The 22,956-nt window shown below is 41.1% G+C and overlaps 1 protein-coding gene across 1 annotated transcript; it reads left to right on the forward strand.

Annotated features, from left to right (window-relative positions):
• Positions 1–5,189: 5,189 nt before the first annotated feature.
• On the forward strand, positions 5,190–10,542 carry LOC110708408 (argininosuccinate lyase, chloroplastic-like). The gene is made up of 7 exons (XM_021886539.1): positions 5,190–5,709; positions 6,153–6,416; positions 6,825–6,941; positions 7,237–7,385; positions 9,280–9,571; positions 9,699–9,863; positions 10,077–10,542. The coding sequence occupies exons 1-7, from the start codon at positions 5,344–5,346 to the stop codon at positions 10,344–10,346; spliced, it is 1,623 nt and encodes a 540-aa protein (XP_021742231.1). The 5' UTR covers positions 5,190–5,343; the 3' UTR covers positions 10,347–10,542.
• The last annotated feature ends 12,414 nt before the right edge of the window (positions 10,543–22,956 follow it).

Consider the following 22,956-nt stretch of genomic DNA (forward strand, 5'->3'; position numbering starts at 1 on the left):
GTCGGCCTCTTGAGCGAAGTTCTGAATAGCACTCTTTAGCACCGCTGTTCTCTCTGCAGGATAATATTTATTATAGAAATTCAAAACAAGAGTTTCCCAGTCAGTAATACCAAGTGCAGTTCTATTCAAACCATTAAACCATAATTTTGCTTTGCCACATAATGAAAAGGGGAAAAGAATCTCCCTGATTTGGTCTTGCGTGACCCCGGCTTGTCTAATGGTGTTACAATATTGACAGAAATCTGCGATGTGAAGATTGGGATCTTCACCCTTAGCTCCGCTGAACTGCTTCCTCTCTATCATAGTGATAAATTGGGGCTTGATCTCAAATTGAACTCCATCTAGAGCCGGAGTGAGAGTAAGGTGCGGGAAATCTGTGAGCTTCGGTTGCAAATAATCACTGAGTTTCTTCTGGGTCGTCATCTCTGATTCTAAATTTGAAGGAATATCTGTGTCACTAGAATCAGGGGGAGGATCTCTTCGATCGTTGTCCTCCTCAGAACCCGCCAGAATTTGTCTATAGAGTCTCCTTTGCCTATGAAAAGAACGCTCGATCTCAGGATCAAAAGGGATGTAACCTGATCTGGAACACCTGGGCATAAACAAAGAACTAAAGACAAACATGAGATTTGCCTCAAAGAACTAATGTTCTCTGAGGCAAAAAGGGGGATAATCTAGACTACAAAAATATAATCAGAAAACAAAAATAAAACCGTTTCCCGGCAACGGCGCCAAATTTTGACAGGATAAAGTCGTATCCCCTAATCAAAAATAATTACCTAAATCACTAACTAAAGAAGATAGGGAAGTAGGGTCGAACTCCACAGGGAAACAGGTCTTTTTAATTCTAATTAATTATTATAATCTAAATTATCTAAGTAACCAATATTTTTAGATATGAATTCTATACTACGAAGAATAAGTTTAGGGAGAAAAGAATCAATAATAAGGAAACCTAGGGTCACAGGTTCACCAATAATTAATATTCCGGGATAGAACGAAGTAATTAATAATTAACAATGCACAGATAACATGATTAACAGGCTCTCGCAATTTATTAATCAACATAGATCTAACAGGCTCTCGCAATTTACTAGACCTAAGTTCCTATTAAAATTAGCCTTTAGTATTAAATCAACATCTGCTCGATTCATCAATTCAGTAATGCTAAGCATTCACAATCAAATTACATCTGCTCGATTCATAATCTAATTGTAAAGAATTAAAACAATTCAATAGGAAATTATCATGCAATATCAATAATCAATAATAACAAACTATCCCTTCATATTAATTATGGATCCCCATAAACCCTAGAATGGAACTACTCACTAATCATCATAACTAAGCCAATCAAGTAAATAATTAAAAGCATAATCAAGAAAACAATTAAAATAGCTGAAATTAAAAAGGGAAGAAATTGTACCAAAAATAAATCTGGAATTAAAGGAAGTATTAAGAACAAAAGTTTTGAGAGAATTTAAGAGAGAGAAAAATACTAAGTAGAGAGAGAAAGTCTAAGAAAGAAGGTAACTAAGAATTCCGTACAAATCGTATTTAAACCTTTTCTAAAAACAAGAATTAAAACTAAACTTAATCAGGTCCTAAGAAAACACGCGCCCGATCGGGCGAAGGGCCGCCCGATCGGGCCCGCCTTTTTACAACGCCCACTGCTGGCATGCCGCGCCCGATCGAGCCTACGCTCACCCGATCGGGCGCGCTTCTTCCTCAAGGGTGCCTTTGCGCGCATCCGCCCGATCGGGCGCATGCTTGCCCGATCGGGCCCGGTCTTCTTCTTCGAGGCTTGGATTTCGATTGGGCTCAATTCCTCGACCCAATATAAGTTTCCTCATCGGGTCTTGATTAATCGATCCAATAACCCCGGTATCACATACCGAGCCCTTAATCACCGGCTCTCACCGATCCTGGGCTTCAAGAGTGGTCGTATCCTTCTAGCTTCCGTAGTCGATCCATAAAGCCCGGGAAAATGCTCCAAGAGTGCAATTTCCTGTAAAATACAACTAAAACTACGAAAACACTATAACACACATATTAGTAATAAAAGTGGCCCGAAAGAGCCAAAAACACTACTAATAACGACCAAGGGACGGGGATAAAACACGATATAAAATGGACATATCACTTATTATGTTGCTTGATGCTTATTTATTATTTATTGCTTGATCACGCCTTTTATTGCATGTTAAAGGGAATTGGTACTTGTAATCACGCTTAATAAGATATTTAATAATCTTGTTAGGTTAATTATGATTATAATTCAAGTGATCGCCAATAATAGATTTGTTTGTGCATTAAATTCAACCAACATAAATGAACAGGTTTAGGGTTAATCCTATTGATTGCATGTTAATCAGAAAGCGCACATGAATACGATCAAAATAAAGTAGAGGCCTATTACTAGGGCAGGTTCAATCTCTTTTAGGTTGGATTTGTACCTTCATCCCCGAACCCTTATTTGGTTCTAGACCTTATGGAGTTAACGATCTCTTGGATCGTTAAGGGGTGTAACCTTTACCTCGTGAACGGTTTACAAGTTCCTAAAACTTGTTGGCGACTCTTTTGCTCTATCTTCTTCCCTTTTGGACGCCACCATACTTTAGTGTATGATCACAGTGGGGTTCAAGCTAGTGGGATTAAAGCTTGAAATTTATTCCCCACAGTAATCAATCATTGACATTGCATAAATTACACGATTAACAGGTTCTCGCAATTTATTAATCACCATAGATCTAACAGGCTTTCGCAATTTACTAGATCTAAGTTCCTATTGAAAATAGCCTTTAATATCAAATTAACATCTGCTCGATTCATCAATTCAATATTGCTATACTTTTACAAGCCGCAATTGTAAAACGTTGAAACAATTCAATAAGAAATTATCATGCCATACCAATAATCAATAATAATTAATCATTAATGCATCAATTAACCAGATTGTAAAGGGCTTTCGCTACGTATTACAATCACACAATTAATTTACCGGTATTAAATCTCATCTCTCGAATCTCGACTTAACCATTTATAAACTAATCTGCCTATTGAAACTAGACCTAAACATGAATTCTCATCTGTCGAATCTCGAATCATTATTGTTAAACTCATGCATAAAAGATCAGGCCTAATCTAGTCACAAAGCATTAAATCAATCAATAGGAAATTAATCTAGCATTGATAATTAACAATAACAAATTACCTCTTCATATTATTTATGGATCCCCTTAAACCCTAGAAATAAAACTACTCACACATATTTAAAACTAAACTAATCAAAGCAATAAAATAAATCATGATGAAAGGAATAAAATAAACAACTAAGATTAAGGGAAGAGAAATCGTTACCAAAATAAATCTGGAATTAAGAGTAGATTAAGAACAAAGGTTTTTAGAGAAAGAAATCTAAGAGAACAATTAAGAGAGTAAAGAAAGTGTAAAAAGGAGAAGAAGAAGATACTAAAATCGTATTATGGAGGAGTATTTATACTCCGTACAAAAATCCTAAACTAAAACAAATTAAAACGACGTTAAGCGTCCACTAATAAATACACGCGCCCGATCGAGCGAGGCACCGCCCAATCGGGCGCGCCTTTTTTGCTCATAATACTTATCTCGCGCCCGGCCGGGCGCGTCACCGGGCGCCAGCCTAAGCTTCTCCCGCCCGGCCGGGCGCGCCTCCGGGCGCCAGCCTCTTTGGCCGGGCGGCTCATTTGGGCCACTATTTGGACTACGATTGGGCTCCAATTCTTCGGGCCAATCTGGGTTTCCTCTTCCGGTCTTGAATACTCGGCCCAAATGCCTCGGTATCACCTATACCGAGCCTTTAATCACCGGTTCGATGGCTCTAACCGGCCCTGGGCTATAGAATCTGGTCGTGCTTCTCCAATGTTCGTGATTGCTCCAAAATATCTCGGGAAAATACTCCAAAAGCATAAATCCCTGCAAAAGTCAACCAAATCTACGAAAACACTAGAAAACACCAATTAGTAATAAAAATGGCTCTAAAGAGCCAAAAACACTACTAATTATGACCAAGGGACGGGGGTAAAATACTGTATAAAATAGACACATCAGTGCACAAATATAGAGTTTTATTGCTCATCCATCTTGCACTTTACGTGTTTTACAAGTTTAGACTTGGTGATGACTCATTTGCAAACAACACAATCAATACATTATTAGTTCAATAAAGTAAAGCAAACTTTCAAATTTCAATTCTTGATTTATTAGTGATAATCAACATTTATTATTAAATCCTTTAACTACCTCGGTGTATAAACACCTTGAGTGCATAAGGCACCCCACAAACTTAACCTCGTTATATAAGACTTAAATTCTTCCTTACTCATTCTGTTTCCATAATCATGAATGAGTAATAAATTAATCGTACCGTTTCACCAATCACATACCTTTGCCTCTAAGCGCACCTTGCATAATTAGAGCATAAACAATACTTGCAATATAGAATAGTACGCGTCATACGAAAATTCACAATGTATAACCAAATAATTTAACCCAGTCATCCCTATACATGATACTAAGTTCTCGATCCGTCCTTAAACATGCACCTAAAAGCAAGGTTTCGTAACTCGTACGTACCTTGAATATACGAGTTGGTATGCCACTTTACTAACTAGAAATCACCTTCTATAAAGTCTTCCCCTAAACAAAACAACAATAATTTAATAAATACCCAAGCAATTAAATTTACAACAATACTAACTTACTTAAAAACCTTCAAAATCCAATTAAACAACACTTTAAAACCTTCCCTTTACTTAAAATTAAAGGCTTGTACATAGCTCTTTAAATTTTATTCATAGCAAACCTTAAAGTTCACCCTTACACATGAAATTACACCAAATTTAAAGTTCAATAAAAATATGAAAATTATTTAAAAACCCCTAATAATCTCCCTTTTTAGTGGGTGATTAAACCCTCTTTATAAAACATCAAAAGTAGTATTTAGAATATATTTCCAGCACTTTATCAACACATCACTTTTATACTCAATTAAAAGTCTCATAGGAAATAATCACTTTCTAAAACAAACAACCAACAATTAACATTACTAACCCAAGTAATAGCTCAAAAGAACATAGCCTTACACTATATATATATATATATTTAAAATTGTGCATTGCACGGATAATCTATTTTTTTTAATTTTTTTTTTAATAAAAAATAAAATAAAAACAACAACAACAACAAAACTCTGTATTCATTAACACATTGTTGCTATAATCGCCGCCTACACCACTGAGTAAGCAGAACCCCAGTAATCAGTATCCCACTCAATAACGCATCAAATTCTCTCTTCAACTATCAATGGCTGCTGCTTCTTCTTCCTCCCTTCTTCATCAAACTTCAATCTTCTCTTCAATACCCACTAACTCAAACACCTCCCAAACTCACCAAACTCACACTCCAAACCCATTTCTTCAAATTCCCAGAAAACCCAATTCCCAAAAACCCTTCCCTTTTCTTCGTTGCGCTTCTTCTGGTACTACAATGAGTTCCTCTGAAAATGACCTAAAAAACCCAGAAAAAGAGGTCAAATTGTGGGGTGGTAGATTCGAGGAGAGTGTCACTGAAGCTGTTGAGAAGTTTACTGAGTCAATTTCCTTCGATAAAGCTCTTTACAAGCATGATATTATGGGTAGTCGTGCTCATGCTACCATGCTTGCTCATCAGGTCTTTACCTTTATTTCTTGTTTAGGGTTTATTAATTTTGTTATTTATTGTGTATTTGTTTAGCTATTAGTATGAGTTTTGGCATGTGAATTGTAAATTGACTTTTTTTATTTGAATAATGAGTTCAATATATTGCGGGTAGTCGACTATTATGTGATTTGTGGTGATAACGCGTGCTTTATATACGATACAATACACCCGTTATATACAAGACCTATTGGAACGTTGATATCATGTTTGAAACTTATGTTCTTTAATCCATGATTCACTGAAGTGATATTGGAATGCCCATTGTGCAAAATCCGGAGTATGTTGTCATAATGTTGATGATTTGCTTAGTTATTTGAGGTTAAAAGTTATTGCAGTAAGTTTTTTGATTGGATTTATTATTGTTAATTGAGTAAATGAGAATCTGATTGCTGGAGTTATTGATGTTTTTATAGGGGTTAATTAGTGTTGAAGATAGAGATAGTATACTCCAAGGGCTCGATGAGATAAAGAGGCGTATAGAGGCAGGTGAATTTGTATGGAGGAGTGATAGGGAAGATGTTCACATGAACATTGAAGCGGCACTTACTGATCTTATTGGGGAGCCTGCGAAGAAGCTTCACACTGCACGAAGCCGGAATGATCAAGTTTCAACTGACTTTCGTTTGTGGTGTCGAGATGCTATTGATGAGATCCTCAAGAAGATTAAAAAACTTCAGGTTATGGCCTTTCCCTCTAATTGAATTGCCTGAGAAGTATCATATAACTTCAAATAAATAGCTGCACTTGTATTTTCATTGCAGCTTACCAGGTTCTGTTTGATGGATGTGTTAGCCGAGCTTAGCATGCATTGTTTTTATTATTTTTAGATTTTCCTTGCAGAACGTTAAAAATTCTGACATTGAGGGTCAGAAACTTGACTCATCGCCCTGCCTCTTGTGTTTAAACATTTTATAGATCAACTTCCTCTTCTACATTTATAAAACTATTTTGTCACCTAGTTCTTGTTCCATTGCTGCTTGCCTATCCGTACAAAGTCTTTTTATTATTGTGATGCATATAATGCTTTACATAGAAATCCTCACTAATTTCCGCTTAACTAAAATTTCTTATGATATAACCTACAGGTTTCACTTGTTACCTTGGCCTTTAAGAATGAAGGCTTGATTGTTCCTGGCTACACACACTTGCAGAGGGCACAACCTGTATTATTGGAACATCTTCTTTTAACATATGTTGAACAGGTACATTGACTTTTAAATTTTATGCTTCTGTTCAGAATTCGTGGTTGCTAAAATCTCTGATGTTCATTCTTATTGTTATTTCCTAAGATTTTTAGAGACAAGATGTTCCTTCTTAATGTTATGTAGATTTTGTGCAGTTCCTTTCATTTAGTTACTGTATTTCTGTATCATACTAAGTTACTTCCTTCTTCTGTCTGGTAACTGCAACATCAATGGAGTTAATTCATTTTTTGCCCGTGTTTTCTTGTTCTGATAAAAATAAATCTTTTAATTTTGCCTTGGTCTTTATCTGTAGCTTGAACGTGATGCTGGTCGACTGACAGATTGCAGAACTAGGTTGAATTTCTGTCCTCTGGGTGCATGTGCATTGGCTGGCACCGGCCTACCAATCGATAGGTTTATGACTTCTGATGCTTTAGGATTCACTGCTCCCTTGAGAAACAGGTAAATTTTCAGTATTTGATAGCAAGTATTCATGAATTGTCAGAGTTGCTCAGCATTCTATTTACTAAACATGAAATCTGCTGTCTAGTCTTAACTCCTGTGGGGTCACTGGGTCAGCATTGTTTTATCCCTCTGTTCTGATTTGCCTTGTAACTATATCTAGTAAAGCAGATGATGACTTGAGTGACTGTTAATTCGTTATTATTATCAATATGAAAATTTGCCAATTACAAACTGTAAAGTATCCACTTTGCTGGTTACAACCATTTAAGTTGATTTTTGCAAATTATAACCAAAAAAGTCACCTTACATATTAAACTACAACCAAAATCCAATTTTCGACTACTTTCACCAAAACATGACGTCATTTGTCATTATATCATCAATTGATTCCAAACTGGTATAGGCTGGGGGTCTTTTTTTACATCACCTGATGTTTAATGAGGTTACATTCCAATGAAAGTGGCCATAAAAATTAGATTTTGGTTGTAGTTTAAAATATTAGCTGACTTTTTGGTTGTAATTTGCAAAAAAAAAACTTAAATGGTTGTAAGCTTGTAACCTGAAAATGGATACTTTAATGAGTTGTAATCATGGAATTAAAACTCGGCCGTTCCATTCTATAACGGCCGCTTTGTAACGGGTTTGGGACTTACCGTTCCGCAAAAAGCCGTTATATAACGGCGCATTGAAAATCACACCCAACTCGCCGCGACGGCCGTTACGTAACGGTAAAACGGCGTTATATAACCGTTCTATAATTGTTGCGGCCGTTAAATGTAGAAAATCAATCTTCCAGTTTGCGAAGAACAAAAAGCCAAAAGAAGAAGATAGGTTTCAAGGGGGGAAAAGAACAGATTCCACATAGGTTTGAAAATAAAACCCTAGATCTGTAAATTATCAGCTAGACTAGCTATAAAAGGAAGAAAGATATTGGGGCTTTAAGTCGTGGGAATTAGGCGAGCTGAAAGCAGTTTACACTCCGGCCAAATTTTGTTCCCGGTGATGGCTATTTGCAGGTCTTATTTTCTCTCTCCTCCCTGATGCGGCTGGCAATTGGCTTCCTTGCTTGTATTCTCTTTTCTACCTTTTAACTTTTGTTATCACGTGGCCTTCTCTCAACTCTTTCCTTCTTTTTCTTTTATTTTCAATTTAAATTTGTGGTTTGAAGGGTTAGCTTTTTTTTTTTCATTAAAAATCTGTTTGGAGTACTATACTATGCTCGTTGTAGCTCTTATTTTATGTGAGTGTAGCAAAAAATAAAGCTCAAATAATTTTAAAATAATTTATAAATGCCATATCTCATATATTGGGCTGTATTTAAAGTAGTTTTGGCAATAATATTGTGTAAATTAAAAAAATTGAATTTAAAAGCTCAAAAAATAACTTATGTGAAGTTTTTGAAAAAAATCACGCCGCGAAATCCGCGATCCGTTCTATTTGACCGTTACAAGCCGCTTCCGCGACAACGCGTCCGTTACCGCAAACGCGACCGCGACCGCGATTTTTTTCCATGGTTGTAATTGACAAATTTGCTTATCAATATAGTTTAATGAACAAACTGTTGACTGTTAAAAGGTTTCATTGTTATAGTGTATTATACTTCAATAGTTCAATTACAGTATGTTTCTTTTGTTTTGCAATTGATTGTGTGCTAGATTATCCTTGCATGCTTTTGGTTTTAAGAACTTTTTTCTTTCTAAATAGTTCACTGTGGGGCTGTTATATACAATGCTTTTTGGCACTGTTTAGCTGCCTGTATACTGCAAGCAGGTTGAGTGTTTCTTGTATTCTTCTTCCGTGGATATGAATAGGGACTTCATAGATTGTCCTCTAAACCAATTTGGTATGTGCGTTTCTGTAATGGCTACTTTCATTTTCTTATGTGAAACAGCATTGATGCAGTTTCAGATAGAGACTTTGTGTTGGAGTTCCTTTCAGCTAATTCTATCACAGCCATCCATCTCTCCCGGCTTGGTGAAGAGTGGGTGTTATGGGCTTCCGAGGAGTTCGGATTTTTGACTCCTAATGATTCAGTTTCTACTGGAAGTAGTATTATGCCACAGAAGAAAAATCCAGATCCTATGGAACTTGTTCGTGGGAAATCTGCACGAGTTGTAGGTGACCTGGTAACTCTTCTTGTACTATGCAAGGGACTTCCCCATGCTTATAACCGTGATCTACAGGTACAAGCTGATTATCCTCAATTATCATTCTGAAAGACTATTTCTGGAGACTATTTGTCTGGTTTTCTTTTGTTTCTTTCCCATTTGGCTCTTCTGACCTGATGGTTCTCATTTGTCATCTAAACAGGAAGATAAGGAGCCTGTCTTTGACAGTGTGAAAACTATCGTAGGAATGTTGGAAGTAAGTTCCGAGTTTGCACAAAATGTTACTTTTAACAGAAACAAAATTCAGAAATCTCTGCCCGCTGGCCATCTTGATGCCACAACTCTTGCAGATTATCTTGTAAAGAAGGTGAGAGTGTTCAATTCTTTTAAGAATGATTTCTTTTTGGTTAATTTTCTTTCATTTCATTATTCTACTCAAGTCTGTTAGCCTATTTTAACCCATATTATTTAAATTAGCTAGTGTAAAATATCTTTGCTGTTTAAATTGCTGGCATATTTTCTGCAATTGTTTCCTTGCCTACACATTTTCTGATCCTTCTTATTCTACATAATCCAATAGGGGGTACCCTTCAGAACTGGTCATGATATTGTGGGAAGATCTGTCGCATTGTGTGTCTCTAAGGGCTGTCAGCTTCAAGACCTAACCCTTGACGATCTTAAGAGTATTAGTCCTACATTTAGTGAGGACGTGTATGACTATCTCGGTGTGGAGAATTCTGTCAAGAAATTCTGTTCATATGGTTCAACAGGTTCAGAATGTGTTTCAAGTCAGCTTGATTTTTGGGCAGCACAACTTGAGATAGACAAGAGTGCATACAACAAGCATTGATTGCTCTGACCTAACATTGTCCAGAAATTTAAATTTTCTCTTTTTTTATTATTTTTTTAAAAATTCTGGGATGCTCAATTGCCCTTTCAAATTTTCAAATATGCATCTTTTTTTATTTTAAAACTAGAATGTACAAGATATTTGCAAAGTAAAATAATGATGAAAGCTATTAAGGTGAGAATTTATTTTTGAAAGATTTCAATTTTTATTTCAAGGGAGAGTCGAATAGAATTTGAGGATTAGGCATTAGGGTTGAAAGTGTTGTGTTGAAAAGTAGGAAAAATTGAACAAAAATAAATAAATAAATAAAAAAAGGTAAGAAAAGTAATAATAAAGCAAATTTTCCTAATTTATTATTACTGTATGATTAGTTGATACATTAATGCTCCATTTCTCCCATAATATAATGTTTATTTCAGCAAAAAAAAAAAAATTATTTTCATTTTCATGTTGAAATCATCAATAATAACAATATACTAAAAGACACACCGGCAATGACACGTGTCATCTTCTGGTGTGTCCTTAGTATATTTAAAAAAAAAAGTTTTTAAAATTGACAAAAAAATATATGCAAAATATTTACTTCCAAAATTTAGGTAAAAAAATTGTATAATAATATATTTATATACTCCCTTCGTTTCTTATTTCTTGCAACATTTGCCATTTATGGATGGTTTACATTTCTTGCAACAAGTTTTTTTTTCCTTATTTAGTAAATTTTTGAAGGTAAATTTACCGTATTACCCTTGCTTATGTATCATTAATTTGATAAATGACCCTCACGTACTTATTTGTAATCAGATTGTTAACTTATCATCAACTACTAACCATTCCCACCAAAAATATCATCAACCTTTTATCTCCCCTCTATTTTTATCCAACTGATTGAAGAACAAAATTGTTCATCTTCCCAACCACTTCATTCAATTCATCTCCAGTTTTTCACCAACCTGCAATAACTCCATGGCTTCCTCGTCTCTCCCCTCTCCCCTTAAATTCGAAACTTTCTCTCTCCTGTTTTTTTGGAACCCTAGTTCTTTTGTTGTGAATCGGCGCTTTCTCCCTCTTCCTAACTTTCCACCTTATTCCCCTTCTAGATCTACCGTTTTTCCTCTTGAAACAATATGAGTTCCTCTGAAAAAAACGATCCTAGCTTGTTTTGCTTTGAGAATCTCCCCCTAAAACACCCAAGGATGACCTCCCTCCAGGTGCGACTCGATACATCTGTGAGAGGGTTCTGGGAAGATCAAACCCTTGCGCCGTGCTAGGATGAGGTCGTTCTCCTGTAGGGTTCACCGTGGCGCGCGAAACTTGATGTACCTTCTGATGAAGAGAGTGAGGTCCAGTCTGAATTGGCCAAAAAAACCCCAAAAAACCTTATTGAGGTGACAGATCTGGAAAGGGAAACTGAAGGCGAGGGATCTGTGAAGGGGGAAGCTGCTGGGTCTTCCAAAGGGGAGGTGAAGGAGTCCCGTTCTAAGGCGGTGGTGGAAGGCGGTGAGTCTGTGTCTGTCAAATAGCAGAAGAAAGGGTCCCTCTCAGGGATGAAAAGGGTCAGATCTGGGCTGCCTGTTGATCCGGAGCTTCTTTGTGATGAGGATTACATGGATTTTCTGAGGGATATGCACCCTGAGTGGTTCTCTGACAATTAACCCTGCAGCGTATAACCTTTCTTCTCCTCAATTCATGTTTATTGTGTTCTTCATTTGTTTTAATGTTGCTGCTTTACTTGATTTTTGAGTACCTGTTTCATTGTTGTGTGAATATGGCTTCTGGTAATCTCTGTTTTAGTCGGTTTATCATTTTCTAGATTGTTATTTTCTATGTTATGGTATTTGGTTTGCTAGTACTCTTTGTCTTGGTTGTTCTGTGATGCCTTGAATGCTGGTTTGATATTGTCCAGGGGATTGTAATGTTGATGAATGATGAAGCCTTTTTTGATATTGTTGGTGAAACTGTGTTCTTTGTGAATTTATGCTATTAAAAGTCCCACTCTTATGCACAATGATTGGCTTTTGGGATAACAACCTATGTTTCTCTGTGTTTGAGCAAACCCCCCTTTATGAGTGATGGTGTTTTGACTACCCACTTCATTTAATTGTCATGCTATTCTGTTGTGTTATGAAGTCTTGGTGTGAAGGGTCCCAACCTATGTATGTTTTGTGTGTGTCCCAACCTAGGTTTTGTGTGACTAAGCCTTAGTTGATTGAGCTATGTGATGAAGGGACTCATTTGAATAACAGTTGCTAGTGGTAGCATTGCTCCATCAATGACCTTATGGCCCTGGTGTTGAGGTAACAACCCTAGTTGAACTGATGATATACACATACCCTTGCTGATGGTAATTCAATCTTTGATTTGTTCAATTCATGCATTCATATCATAGTAACCAACAGCTTACCAATTACACCCCAGTTTTCAAAATAACAATGCCCTTACTTTACATGACTGTCTTACATGTGTTGCATTTGGTTGATCAAAATACACATAACCTAAGCATTACCTACAAATACTAGTAACATTTAAATAACAAACACTAATTCTTACCTAGGTCAGCAAAATACTATTAAGGTTATGTGTGGCAGTCATACATACTTGTAAGGGTGTTTGCATTTCTCTGTCTTCTGTCAGCATCAACTTCCATTTGTTGGTCTTCTTCTGCTGCATTAGTTGTTGGGGTGAACATGGTGTCTAGATAATTGACAGCTTCATGTATCAACTGCCTAGGAACATGTAGATGTTTAGGAAGTACTCCTAACTTGTCAAGCTTCTTCTTCTTCATATGAGGTGGTGAGAAGTTGTTTCCTCCCTGCTTTTTCAGGACCTTTATCATGACTGACTGTAATGTTATCCATATGTACTTGTTGGCCTTAGACTCAAAAGCATTGTATGCATTGGTCACCTCTTTGATTAAGTCATCCAAAGTTGTGGGGAAGGATTGATATTGTAGGGACTGAATGACTTTGAACAACCCTAGGTCTAAGACATTCAAGTCAGGAGATTGAGCTGGTTGATACACCATTTCTATATTAAAACCATTAGCATGACAAGCAGCAATAAATTCTTCATCTTTTGGGATTTTATGAGGCCTTGCATTGTCCCATTGTATTTTGACATTTTTGGGAACAGTCTCTGGCCATTGTTGGTGTATTGCTGGGATGATTGCTCCATTAGCATTTCTCTGATAGCATCTTTGTTGACATTCTGTACAGCCTTTGTTTCCAATGTACCAGCTTCTTTGTTTTTGCTCTTTTTCTTTGCCATCTGTTTTTTCACAAATGGAAATATACCATACTTTCCATCATGCAGTAGAGTCCCATCTCTTGCATAAATTGGTTTGCCTATCATAGCCATGAACATGGCCTTGATCTTAAACATCTTTGACTGTTGACACCTGTAAGGATCTTCCTCTTTTGGAAGGAGGTAGAATTTTCTGGTTTCAGGGTTCAAGTAGAACCATTTTTCATCTATGTGAATTACTTCTTGCATGTTAACAAACTTTGGGTCCCCTTGAGTTGGAATTGGGTTTATGTGACTTAATACCCACTTCAACCTTGCCACCTTATGAATGGATGTCAATGCAGGATGGTTTGTGCTTGTGTGTGTCCTCAGTCTTCCTTTCTTCATTCCTTAATCTGTGAATTGTTGAATGTGAAACATTCAGTGCACCTGCATAGCTTCTCTCTGTTGTTCTTTTGTATAATGGGACAGATTGCAACCATTCATCAGAGTACTCTTGGGGTTTTGGACCAGTCCTTCCCAATTTTTTGGATTTGACATCTGATTAGGGGATTTTGCTCCCACCAATCGGAATGCGCCACGTGGACCCATCAGGTCCTGCCAAGTGTCCCCCAGTTGGAACTGTCAGGGCTTGCCACGTGGCACGCGCTTATTCGTCCACCTTGGACCTGTTATATCAAGACATGTGGCATACTCCATGCCTAATGGAGAAACCGGCCACCCAGGCCCAACTTCCGAGGGAAGCCCAATCGGCCCTAGGTTTACCTAAACCTAGGATGGGCACGTTTTCCAAGGTTATAAATACCTCCCTTAATCCTCATTAAGGGGGAGAACAGAAACATTACGGAAAAAACACATTAATTACACAGTAATAACCGGTTGATCTCGCTAACAAAGCAGATTACCTACATTAAACACTCTCACCTAGAGAGACCAAATCACTTTAATTTCCGCAATAATTACTCCTTAATTAGGTACTAACTTGACCGTTGGAGGCGGAGCTCCCAGGAGTCTCCGTTATTTTGCAGGTACAGGCGTCCGGTTCCAGTCTCGGAATTGTAACTCTCCCGCAGGACATCAGAAAACCCCGAAACATCTGGCGCCGTCTGTGGGGAGAGTACTTCTGAGATGGCATCCAAGTCTGTACTGACTCCTGAAGAGAGACGTCCCCTAGACGACCCTCAAATTCAGTCGGACCATGATACCGAAAGTGAATTTGAAGTTGAAGCTCATACAGCTTCAGACGGGACCCTAAGGGCCCGACGTACCCGTCATACCGAAAGGAGGGAACGGGAGCATCTTCAAACAGGAAGCGAGCCAGCAGGCGCACCGCCTGTTCGGCAACAGCCGACTGATGGGTCTGCTCCCATCACAAGGAACGAACTCATGACCTTCATGAGGGACTTCAAGGGAGAGATTCAAGAGTTGATCAACAAGAAGCCGCCTGCTTCAGTCAAGGAGCAGTCGGCCAAGAAACCCTCCACTTCACTGAAGAGGAAGCCAGTTCAAGGGCGAGAGGCGACTCCTCATCCTAAATCTAGGAAGCGGGAGCCACCTGCCCTTGATTTCACAAAATTCTGTTATCCTACAGGAAATAGGAAACCTGTTCGTCATATTCAGGCGGACGGGTCGAAGCAAACATTCACAGATGCTCGGCTACTGCTAGAGCAGAAGAAGAGTGACCGATTGTCAGAGTCGGCCTCTACTTCAAACTTTCAGGACAGTTTGCGAAATGCCTCGATGAGGCATACTCAGTCGTACCATGAGAGTCAGTCAGGCGGCACCTCCCGTCAGTCCGGCTTTCATAGTGACCAGGCGGTACCAAACTTACCATTTGTGCCGCAACAACAGTATTTTTTGCAGCCACCTCCGTTTGGTGGACCTGCAGCAAAAAACGTCCAACCTATGGACTGGCAGCTACGGTTGCTTAGACTTGGTAAACAGCCGTCGGCCTTCTCCAAGGAAATTACTGAAGCCGCTCAGCCGGCCAAAGTGAAAAATGTACTAGTAGGCGCCTATGACGGCACTACTAACCCAGAAGACCATCTGATGGCATTCACCAACCTGATGTACCTTCAAGGGTTGGATGATCCCACTTGGTGCAAGTGTTTCCCAGCGACTCTCAAAGGAATCGCACAGCAATGGTTCGGCAACCTGCCGACTGGTTGTGTAAATAGCTTCAGGACGCTTGCTTACTTATTTGCCTCCAACTTCGCCATGAACATCCCTGCGAAGAAAACGACCCTTGATTTGGGAACAATTCAGCAGGGCGAGAAGGAGGGGCTTCGTTCTTACATCAGGCGGTTTAACCTGATGAGAATACAGATTCAAGGGTTACCGGATGAGGTAGCTTATACCGACTTTTTCAGAGGTCTCAAAGACGGGTCTACCTTCAAATTTGATTTGGTTCGAAAAAGGGTGGCGACTCTTCAAGAGGCCTTGATTGAAGCAGAAGCCTATATACATGCGACTGATCTTTGTACGATAAAACAGTCGGACGGGAAAAGGTTCGACAAAAGAGAAGGACGACAGAAACAGTCGTCAAACAAAGATGAGAAGAGAAAAGAGGTTTGGGCAACTGATTCCTCTAAACAGCTGTCCCAGAAGAAGAAAAAAGAATTCAAACCATACTCCCCAAAGTATGTGTTTAACAAGGATAGCCAATTTATCCTAAAGGAAATTAAGGGACGGATCTCAATTGAGAAGCCGGTCCCCATGAAGGGTTCTGCAAACAATCGGAACCAAGAAAAATTTTGTGATTATCATGAAGATGTTGGTCATCACAACAATTAATGCATCACTCTCATGCGGTATCTGGACCGCCTGGCTGAGCAAGGTGACCTTGACACTTATGTCAAGAAATCTACGGGGAACATTTCCTCGAAAAAGCAGTCGACCAAAAAGAATCAACAGGCCGACAGCTCCGATACAGATGATGCAGTCGTCTACACCATTGCAGGCGGCTTCTCAGGAGGCGGCCCCACTATTAGGGGCAACAAAGACAATATCAGACGGTTAGATGTAAATTCCGTTCACCAAGAACGGCCCTCCAAATATTCATTTCCTGAGATTGTCATCACTGAAGAAGATCTAGGAGGGGTAAGAGAGCCGCATGACGACCCTATCGTTATTGAATGTAAAGTGGCCAACCAGAGAGTTGGCCGAATCCTCATAGATACCGGAAGCTCCTCAGATCTCATCAGTAGCAAATGTCTGACGAAGAGGCAAACTGGGAAGCCATGCGCCTGGCATTAGACTCACTTCCTGAAAAGAGGGGCAATGCTGTCTTGCGCCATGAAATTTACCGCATGAGAATGACTAGATCATACAACAAAAAAGTACACAGGCGTCCACTCAAAGTGGGGGACTTTGTACTTAGAAAAATGGAAGCAGTTGGTAGGGCTAATGAGTCTGGAAAACTAACTCCCAACTGGGAAGGACCCTACCGAATCTATGAGGAAGTCAGGGACGGTACCTACCGTCTGGAAACACCAGACGGACAACTGTTGCCTCGAACTTGGAATGTGGATAATCTTAAGAAATATTTCTTTTGAATGATGTAAATAGTCAAGAGCTACTTAATAAAAGTTTGCACTAACTATTCAATTTTGTACTAAGAGGGGCACGCCTACTAACAAATAGTCGGCTACTCTCCATGTTTAAATTTTTACTTAAGAGGGGCATGCCGTCTGTACCTTTACAGTCGGCTACTCTCCATTGATTATTTTACTCACAACAGGGGCATGTCGTCTGGACATATAGTCGGCTACTCTCCATAAGAAGATGGTCGACTGGTTCCAAACACATAGCCACCCCACTAATACTTAGCTAAAAAGATTAGGGCCTGGCCGACCCTGTGCCTATCAGGCGGCTACCCTTCTTTTAGCATCTACGTTCACCAAGAACTTACCAAGGCCACAGGCCGAATGATCAGACCAGGCGCCAAGCCAACTGATCAAATCTACAAAACTAATACGACCTGTCCCAACATCATAGCAGGCGTCCGGCGGCATCCCTCCGGATGAAATTCGTCGCAGAGAGCAGCTCCCTTTTGGGTGGAACATTGTTCTATAAACTAATTACACGGCACCTATACGACTGTCCCCAAGGGCAACCACGTAGCCGTTTTTGAGACAAGGATAACTCTATCACTAACCAAACCAGTGGTAGCAGTTGACATCTGAGTCAGATGACCGCCTGTATTACTTGGGATAAATGCAGGGGGTACCTCTTGAGTTAATAGCCAACAAACATTGGCGAATTAAGGGGTCTAGCCGTCCTCCGCCGCCTGGTACCTCTACTTCTCAAGCAAGAGTGACGGCGATTGAGTAACTCCAACGTTAACTCATAGTCACTCCCTCAAATTTGGTATGGAACCTAAAAGGTTTGAGTAGACCGCCTGTTTTTTGGCAAACAGGGGCACTCAAACCCCTATTCCTACTAGGTAACCTATTGAGTTAATAGCCAACAAACATTGGCGAATCAAGGGGATCAGCCGGCCTCCGCTGCCTGGAACCTCTACTACTCAATCTAGTGTGACGGAGACTAAGTAACTCCTATGTTAACTTATAGTCACTCCCTCAAACTTAGTATGGAGCCTAAAAGGTATGAGTCGTCCGCTTGTTTTTATCGAAGAGGGGCTCTCAACCACTACTCCTGCTAAGTTAACAAATTACGAGTTAAAAGCCAACAAATATTGAATAAAGGGAAACAACCGGTTCCCGCCGCTTGTTATCTCAACTACTAAGTTCCTTGGCGACTAGGTAACACTCATGTTTACTTGGTCAGACCACTTTCCTACTGGGTTAAATTTACAAAAGACAGGACCGCCTGCCTAAAAAGGATCCAGTCTTTAAAATAGTTCGAATACCGATTGGATAAATGGCCGACTGATCGTCTATCCTGGAAACATACAACCAGTCGTCCAGGGGCATAGGCGGCATGACTAACTTTTCGTACCTGTCTGCAGCTATCGGCCATGTAAAACAGTCGGTCTAGTGAACAATTGGATATTGGAATATTCAATACTTAGACAAATTTGAGGCAAAACAAAAATTCATTAAAAATAAGCCGGTCATTAAAGACCAGCAAAATATTCAAAGCCCCGGCCCCCTGGCCGGGTAAATACAAAGCAAACAGCACGCAGGCCGTGGAAAGAATACATAAAGCTTAAGAAGGGGGCAGTTCAGTATTAGCAGCTGCCGCCTGGTCAACACTCTTCTTGCTGGACTCGGCTTCAGCTGCATCCTTTTTTGATGCCTTACCCCCAAGCGGCACAAGCGCCACTACCGGCTCCTCCTCCTCCAACGCTTCCCCCAACGCCTCTTCTTCAGCAGCCGCCAGGATCTCTTGATTATATGTATCCGAACACTGGCGGTACGTTCTTTCCCAAGAGGCAAAGTCGGCACTGGGGAAGAGGCGGCCCCAGGTCATGCGCTGGATTTGAGCGGAGTCTTCCATCATCTCCCGGACCAGCTCTTTCTTCTCTTGCTCGGCCTTTTCCGAGAGCTCTTGGGTAAGACTCTTCTCCTGGGTCACCAGGCGTTCCTTTACGCTGGCCAAGGATTTCTCCATGGCTTCGTAAGAGTACATTTTCAGGCGAAGAGGTTTCAGCTCGGCCTTGAGATTTGTGATGGTCGCCTCCAGCTCGTCATTCTTCTTCTGGGCTGCCTCTAACTGAGCCCGAACAGCGGCGGTAGCCTGCGCCTGATAATAAAGAATATCAATGGTCAGAACTTCATTTTGGGCAATTTGAAACATTGCCTTATCACAGTCAGAGGCGGCCATAGCTTTTGCAGCCTTTACCTCTTTGTTCTTCCGATCAAGCGGCTTGCGAAGGCCGTTCACTCGGAGCAGGGCCTAAGTACAAAGAAACAGGCGTCAGTTCCCAAACAAAAAATAAAACAGGCGTCCAGAAATTCAAATACTCAAAAATATGCTAAGTATACCTCAGCAAGGACCCCTGCAATCCCGTCAAGGTCAAGGGTGCCGACACCCCTGACCGTCTCCCTTTCGGCTGGAGGAACTGCCCTGATCATAGACTTGGCCATCTCTACCAAGTCAGGCTCCTGGGGGCCGGCTGCATCAAGCATAAACAAACGGATTAGACTTAGTAAAAAAGGGAGCAAGTCTAAAATTTACAAGGACAACTTCATACCTCTAGGCGGCCCAGTTGGAGTTTTAGAAGAAGTGGCCGGCTGTTTCTCAGCCGCCACCTGTTTCCTGGCAGAACCAGGAGAGCTCCCAACAGTCGTCTTCCGGGCCTTGGGGTCCGGCTGTTGGGAAGATGAAGCTCTTGGAGCACCCGTCTAAAACAGAAGAAAAAAGTCAGTATATGCATAAACACTCCAAAAAGAGGGTGAAAGGTGCCCCCTTTTTGGGGGAGTCGGTTGAAGCTTGTTGCATAATAGAGGCCCGCAACATGGCCGCCGCAGTCTTGGAGGCGGTGATTTTGCTCATGGCGTCAGCTGCAAAAACAAATAGCAAAGTTAATAAAAGATAAACAACAAATGTATGGAACAACAGAGTATTCGACAGGCCGACTACCTCTTGAGCACCGACTGCTGAGGCCGCAGGCGGCCAAAAAGTACTCGTCATAGAGCCACTTGAAGCTCGGGACGCAGTGCAGGGGTACTTGCTCTCGTACCCCTGAAGTAGAGTCGACCCTCGACTCTACTTTAAAGAGTCCTTTATCAAGGATCTCTTTCTTAGCCTTGGGGGGAACAGGCGGCATGCTACGGCCGCCTGCAAGAAGGGGCGGATTCCTGTTCCACCTATTGAAGCGCTTGTTCAGCTCAATGTCTGAACTCTCAATGATGAGGAAGGTGCTCCGCCAGTCCTTCCACTTGTTTGCTTTACCTCTTGTCATGAGGTAGCCTCTGTGGCTTGTCAATTGATACCAGCCGGTACCGCCTGTCTTAGGGGTCCGGCTGAGATAGTTCATATGGGCGAAAGCCTCGAAGCTCGGCTCCACCCCGTGCAGTTCGCACCCGGCCACATAGCCGAGTACGTTGACCCAGGAGTTTGGGGCTAACTGCCATAACCCCAACTCATACCCATCCAAAATCCGCTGAACAGCCGGATGTAATGGGAAGCGAAGCCCTGCCTTGATGGCCGCCTCGTAGCAGCCAAAGCAGGCGCTATCATAACTGGAACCAGCCGGCCAGACGACTGTGTCTTCTGGATCCGGCACAAACACTAGAAAATCGGGGCCCATGGTGTGGTTTGCAATAAAGCTCTCCACTTTCTCTTGCATGGCTGTGATTCGGCCCCGAGGTACCGTGCAGTAGTAGGGGGTATTTAGCTCTCGGTAAGAGGCGGATGGTTCTGCCCAATTGTCCCCCTTCTCAACTGCGTGAGAAAGTCTCGCCTCTTGCAGGCGGCTGTTTTTCTCTTCTGTACCCAAAGAAGCATGGCCAGAAGAGCTTGACTCGGAATCTTCCTCCGACGAGTCCGAAGAGGACGACTCCTCCCCTCTCCCGGAGGGGCCCGCCTCCTCTCTTTGAAAAGGAGCAGATTTGTTAACTGTTAAATGGGAAGGGGTCACTATGACTCCCCCCACAGAATTGCCGGCATCCAGGCCGCCTTGTTTCACTTCCACATCTGGCGCCTGGTCAGATGTTTCACTAAGCGGCACCCTGTGGGAGGAGCCGTCTGAATTTGAGATCCTAGCTGTCTTTTTCGTTCTGGCCATCCTGCTCTGCATAGACACAGATACAGTCGGACTTTGTATAAAGGGCAAAAATGGGTCCGGAAAAGGGCAGGCGACACTCCTAGTCCTAGATTCAGCCGTCCCCGGTGACCGGCTGATCACTAACCTAGGTCGTGTCGTGTGCTTCCGTGGTGCCATTTCAGAAAATAAAAAGAAAATTAAGAGTAAGAGAACTGAGTTACCTGAACGAGTGACGGTTGATGAAGTTCTGAAAATCCTGTGCAGTCGGCTTGTCAGAACAGGCGGTAGGCAGAAAAGGTCCAAAATGTCAGAGCAAGTTCAGGGGTCCGAATGTTCTCAAAAAGTTCTCAAAGTGTGAAAATGACTCAAGACAACTCTCCCTTATATAGGCGAAGTGGGAAGGCGAAGGGTCACTTTCAGAATTCAAAATTTGGGCGGGAAAATCTCTCGTCCTTTCGCCGACTGACACCTGTAGCAGGCCGTCGCCTGTTACAGTGCGACACCTGTCACAGGTAACACGTGACCAATCACGTGCCACCTGTGAGGGACAAATGATTAGGGGATTTTTCTCCCACCAATCGGAATGCGCCACGTGGACCCATCAGGTCATGCCAAGTGTCCCCCAGTTGGAACTGTCAGGGCTTGCCACGTGGCACGCGCTTATTCGTCCACCTTGGACCTGTTATATCAAGACATGTGGCATACTCCATGCCTAATGGAGAAACCGGCCACCCAGGCCCAACTTCCGAGGGAAGCCCAATCGGCCCTAGGTTTACCTAAACCTAGGATGGGCACGTTTTCCAAGGTTATAAATACCTCCCTTAATCCTCATTAAGGGGGAGAACAGAAACATTACGGAAAAAACACATTAATTACACAGTAATAACCGGCTGATCTCGCTAACAAAGCAGATTACCTACATTAAACACTCTCACCTAGAGAGACCAAATCACTTTAATTTCCGCAATAATTACTCCTTAATCAGGTACTAACTTGACCGTTGGAGGCGGAGCTCCCAGGAGTCTCCGTTATTTTGCAGGTACAGGCGTCCGGTTCCAGTCTCGGAATTGTAACTCTCCCGCAGGACATCAGAAAACCCCGAAACAACATCAATGACATTCCCCTGGGCCATTTGCTTCTTAATATCTGCATACAATCTTGACATTGTAGATCTATGAATGTCATGCTGTCTTGCTTGTTGTAATAAAAAACCCCTTGGCAGATCACCTCCTTGCATTTTTCACAGAATGACATCCACTATTTGCCTTTTCTGTTCAATGGTAAGGTCTTTCCTCTTCTCTCCTTGTTGGGTTGTCTGCTGATTCTGTAAAATCTGAGATCGAGTATGCCCATTCTGCACCGTACTCATCCTCTGAATCTGTACTGGACAGTGATGAGTCACTTGATAAAACTTCTTGTTCTTCTCCTAGCAACTGTTCTAAATGAAAAAAAAATCTTCCATATCCATTTCCATTAACAGATACTACCTTGTTCTGATCCAGGTCAGGTGATGGTGATGAAGTGGAGGGTGCAACTTTTTGGACAACTCAAACGGAACCTGGTTTTTGAAGATTTCAAAACGAAGCCGCTGCCCCTAATTTAGCATTAATTAGATGTTAGGATGTAGGCTGGGTGTATTTATGGTAGTTTTTGAACTTGTTTTAGTGCTAACTTTTGCTGATTTTAATGCTTAGATGT

Source organism: Chenopodium quinoa, unplaced genomic scaffold, assembly GCF_001683475.1.
Source record: "Chenopodium quinoa cultivar QQ74 unplaced genomic scaffold, ASM168347v1, whole genome shotgun sequence".
Lineage (NCBI taxonomy): Eukaryota > Viridiplantae > Streptophyta > Magnoliopsida > Caryophyllales > Amaranthaceae > Chenopodium > Chenopodium quinoa.

Bases quoted from the DNA above. Each gene is read 5' to 3' on its own strand.
- LOC110708408 (XM_021886539.1), top strand. From the start codon at position 5,344: ATGGCTGCTGCTTCTTCTTCCTCCCTTCTTCATCAAACTTCAATCTTC. The intron at 9,572-9,698 runs GTACAAGCTGAT...TCATCTAAACAG, and splicing joins CTTATAACCGTGATCTACAG to GAAGATAAGGAGCCTGTCTT. The intron at 9,864-10,076 runs GTGAGAGTGTTC...ATAATCCAATAG, and splicing joins CAGATTATCTTGTAAAGAAG to GGGGTACCCTTCAGAACTGG.